The 5,179-nt window shown below is 38.9% G+C and overlaps 1 protein-coding gene across 1 annotated transcript; it reads left to right on the top strand.

The window, feature by feature from the left end:
* The first annotated feature begins 81 nt into the window (after positions 1 to 81).
* On the top strand, positions 82 to 4,932 carry rab32b (RAB32b, member RAS oncogene family). The gene is given in 6 exon segments (XM_039009139.1): positions 82 to 88; positions 1,500 to 1,555; positions 1,557 to 1,670; positions 2,284 to 2,508; positions 2,510 to 2,551; positions 4,795 to 4,932. Coding segments are annotated over 6 exon segments (582 nt in total).
* The last annotated feature ends 247 nt before the right edge of the window (positions 4,933 to 5,179 follow it).

Raw genomic sequence — 5,179 nt, 5'->3', positions numbered from 1 at the left:
ACGAGTACTGTAGATATGGTAGAATAATATAGAGCCATTTTGTAGCTGATGACTTGTAGCATATTATTTGTGTTCCATTTAATGACCAGTAAGAAATGGTCAAAATGTCTTGAATACGTTATTGAGTGATTGACTGGACTATATTGGTTGACTCATGAAATCTATGAGCAAAAGTGTGTGTTTACAGGGATGAAAGTGAGCAAAAAAAAGCACAGGACACACTTTTAAAAAGGTCTTATTGTTGTATCATAAATATCACGAAGAAAAGATTGAACCTGTTGCAAAATGTATTTCCATGTTTATGCAAGAGATGAACAGCTTTGAACTTGCTCAGTGTCTTATTAGGAAAGCAAAAAGCTAAGATAGTCTTCTTCATGTAGCTTATTGAAGCTATTGTAGTCTTCTTCGTGTAGCTTATTGAAGTCATGTAAGTAGCAGTTATTAAGGGTACAATGCAGTGTCAATTTGACCATCATCAGGTATTACAATAATGGTTGTGTTAGTTGCTTGTTTTCTCTAAGGCAAACTTCCGCCGCTTGAAAGTAGATTGTTTATCATAATAGACTATCCAACCTGTAGTTCACAAACATGTCTATAAATAATGTATGCACTGTGTAGGCCCATGTTTTCTAATACAGTTATAACCTTATAATGTCAAAATATTCTAGATGAATGTGTTTTGTTGTTTTGCTCAAAACAAGTATGTATTATTCAGAAAAAAAGCACAGAGATTGTCACAGTCACTTTCTTCATCGGATAACTTCAGAATGAATATATTATACAGATAAAATAACTAACTACTGTAAGAATGTAGCAAAGAAAACCAGAAGGATTCAACTGCCATGTATCCGGATTGCTTCCATTTACAGAAAAAACATTTTAAAATGTCTCTAATTTCTATTGCAAGTCTGTATATTTTATAAACACTCCTCTAAATCCATACTTGCAACAGTGTCTATTATAATATGACTGCCAAAAATGTAATTTGTTACTTTTGTGAATGTACAGTATGTAGTAGTATGCATCCTATTTTGGTAACGATTCAGATTAGTTTTACTAAAAGGAATTACTACGTTTATTTTACAATTTATACGTGTGTTGCTTATAGTGACTGTTGGTTTGTACAGTATAATTCTTACTTTTACCAATTGTTATGATCTCACTATATATAATGTAATAAACAATGGCTAGGAACATGAATAGGCTATTTGATAGATATGCCTTCATAGAGTCAAATAATGCTTTCTGTTTTAAACATGTATCAAACACAGTAGTGCAAACAGTCATTGTCGTTCACATCATTGAAGATATATGTTTTGTTAGAATAAATAAAATACTTTTTTTTGCACGTGTACTGAGTCATTCATTCGTGGTGGCTGTCTATACCTTGGTCACCTGCGGCAAAATGAAAGTGTAGGCTACCACTCTCTGGTCTATATCGCTAGCCTACAACAAACCTGATGTTGCTGTTGATATTTGAACATGGCGGGGGGGTTCAGTATCGGTTTGCACAGAGTGCTTGTTTGAAGTTTTGGTAATTGGAGAGAGGGGTGTTTGGAAAAACGAGCTTTATCACGCGGTACGTTAACATGCGGTTCAAGGAGGAGTACACGGCATCGATTGGAGTGGACTTCGCGTTGAAAACAATCGAATGGGACAATAAAACAGTGGTGAGACTTCAGCTTTGGGACATTGCAGGTAAGCCAAATATGTTGGGCACACACACACACACACGTGAAATAATAAAGAGAAGGCTTCCGATATACTATGGATGGACAGATGTTTTCAGCTAGCACAATCATGTTTTTCTCACTCAAAACTTTACAGCCTAGAAATAGAAATACGATTATCCAACTAACTCAAAACTAAAGAAAAGTTGACTCTATTAACAATAACCATTTCAATATTCCTATATAGGGAAGTGTAGAATTGGGCATAAAAAAAGTGGACTGAAATGAGATCTTGATGATCTATGTGGGGTTGACAATATGGAGTGGGGTTGACAATATGATGACCATCACAGTTCTGTGGTTCTCTGCTTTTGTTATTTGATTTGGGGTTACAGCTTTTTCCTTACTATGTTATCTCCATGGATAGTAGACAACATTTAGCTTTTTAAGTTGTACTTTTTCCATAGCCCCAGATTAACATTTATGTAAGTGAACAGCTTTCCAATCAAAGTTAAGGAGGATTTAAGAAAGCAAAGCAGATGACAACTATGGTTGTGTGCCAACAGGCGCCCTATTCCCTTTATAGTGCACTACTTTTGGCCAAGACCCATAGGGACACACTATGTCCAGAGTATACTACAAGGAGGACACGGGGGCGTTTGTGGTCTTTGACACGACTAAGATGGAGACATTAGAGGCTGCCTCACAGTGGAAGCATGACCTAGATAGCAAAGTGAGACTGGCCTGTGGAAGCCCTGTCCCTGCTGTCCTGTTAGCCAACAAGTGTGACCAGACAGAGGGAAACAAGGAGCTGTCTTCCCTCATGGACAACTACTGTAAAAGAGAAAGGCTTCCTGGGTTGGTTTGAGACGTCAGCAAAGGTGAGGAAGTCAGAAAGATATCAGTCAAAGAAGGAAGTCATGTGATGTACATTTTTGGACTTTAACACAATAACAATGTACTCATAAAGACTAGTGGATATTGGGTCATTTCATTTCAGTAAGCCATGGCACCCACCATCTCAGATTGTTGTGAAATAGTTTCTGTAGTTACAAAAACAGATAAGATTTGCATTCCTGAAACATTATTTTGTTTAAATTGAATTTGAACCCAAATCGGCCCTTTTAATTGATAGGATTCACATAATATTTAACAAATATAGTACCTAACATAACATCCGAGTTGGACCATACTTCTTTCTATCATTGAGTAAGACTTGAGGAATAAAATAAAATGGTAAAAAGCCACCCATGGACCCCCCCCACACCCCACGCCAATCAAATCAAACACCCCACCCCAACAACTTGTATACAGTATCAGTTCTCTATGTTTGACAAGTAGTATGGAGCTGCGGCTTGGAGTATTGCTTCTTCACCATTTGCTATGTATTCCCTGTGAATCTGGTGATGGCTTTTCCCCTCTGTTTAAAGAAATTAGCCATTGGTCGCTTGCATTATTTACTAAAAATGAATGTGAAAGTACCAGGTTTTGCCCACTAGATGCCACTGTTTCTGCTGCTGCCGCCACACCCTTTTATCAATTTTGCTGTTTTATTTAATGAATCACAACATTTTCTTTGCAACTTTGGATAGAAAACCCAATAGCGTTTGCTCATGATAAAAATAAATTGTGTGGCCAGTCCTCCATGAAAGCAATTCAGCTTGTCCTTCTCTTAGTAACCTAATGCTTCAAACCAACTCTCCTTGATTAGTCCAACAAATGGCAGCTCTCTGAGGGCTATGCGTATGTTGCAATTCTCATATGAAGACTTTTCCTACCAGCCCAAACTTTTATGGAGATATGGGCTAGTGACTAAAATGTTGTGACAATAATAAAATGATGAACCATTGGGAAAGGGAAACCTAGTCAGTTGCACAACTGAATGCATTCAACCAAAATATGTCTTCCGCATTTAACCCAAACCCTCTGAATCAAAGAGGTGTGTCATCAGCGTTCAGAGAGCAGTTGTTGGTGGGGTTTAACTGCCTTGCTCAAGGGCAGAACAGCAGATTTTCCCACCTTGCTGGCTCTCGGACTAGAACCAGCGCCATTTCGGTTACTGGCCCAACACTCTTAACCGCTAGGCTACCTGCCGCCCCATGGCAGTCATACTGTATGTTTTTCAATACAATTATATTGTAGTGTGATTAGTGTCATTTACCCTTAAACCCAACCCAATACCATTACAATTGCAAAACACTATATAGTGTGTGTTTGGGACTTTTACCATTGAAGACCATTAGAGACCATTACATTGAAACCATTAGAACTGCTGTAGCCTCATTTTTTGCTTGTTCACCAGAAATGGTCTAACAGTAGCTAATTTGCCCCTTTTTTGAAGGGAATTAACCACACACAGAGGGTCCGTTTCCTTGTGAGGTTGACCATACAATCTATTTTCATCATGTGCAAACGCTAATGGCTTTCTACCCAAAGTTGCGAAGAAAATGTTATTGTCCATTTAATAAACACAAGAGACCAGCAACATGGATAAAAGTGTTTGGTGGCAGTAGCAGGAACGGTGGCAGTAGCAGGAACAGTAGCATCTAGTCGGCAAAACGTTGTACTTTCACACTATAATGCAAGTGACTTCAATGGCTAATTTCTCAGAACAGGGGGGAAAAAACATCACCAGATTCACTGGCAATGCATTACATAGATTGAAGAAGCAATACTCCAAGCCGCAGCTCCATACTACTTGTCAAACATAGAGAACTGATACTGTATACTGGTTGTTGGGGTGGGATTGGCGTGGGGTGTGGGAGGTCCGTGGGTGGCTTTTGATCATTTCATTGGAATCCTCATGTCTTACTCATTGTTAGCAAGAATGATGGTCCAAATCGGATGTTAGGTACTATATTTGTTGAAGATTATATGAATCCTATAATTTAAAATGGCCAGTTTAGGTGCAATCAATTAGCTTAATTTCTCAGAGATCAAATTAGATGGTGGGTGTCGAAATCCTTTTTCTTGTGCTTTTTAAGGTGGAATGACTCTGTTGTGATTGAATGAAAAACTGCAACAAGCCTGATACTGACTCTGACTGACCAAAATAGGTTGCATTTCACCATTCTTACATTTAAAAGTGTTCCTTGTACCATGTTCCCCTATGTCTGACTTTCAGGACAATCCCAATGTTGACGAGGCAGGAGCCTTCCTAATGGAGAACATGCTGCGGATTGACAGAGGGCTGTCCAGCAGAGACAACGAAAAGGACAGGATCAACACGAGCCAGTCCAAGGCAACATTTAAATGCTGCTAGTACCACCATGGAGAGACAATGGACTCAGGGGGCAGAGGAATAGAGGGACTTTTACAGGGAGGAACAGCTGGGTAAACTCATAAATATGTCATTTCAACCAGCATTGCCCACTGGATTAGGTGTCAGGCATGTCAGTTTATATAATTCTAATTTCAAACCCTCACAGATGATTTCAGCACATTCCATCAGCAGTACATGGGTATGGGGCAGTAGGCTACATGGGCTGTATGTGTGGGGTTTGTAAGAA

Source organism: Salvelinus namaycush, chromosome 15 (genome assembly GCF_016432855.1).
Source record: "Salvelinus namaycush isolate Seneca chromosome 15, SaNama_1.0, whole genome shotgun sequence".
Taxonomy (NCBI): domain Eukaryota; kingdom Metazoa; phylum Chordata; class Actinopteri; order Salmoniformes; family Salmonidae; genus Salvelinus; species Salvelinus namaycush.
This window is presented reverse-complemented; position numbering and strand designations above follow the sequence as displayed.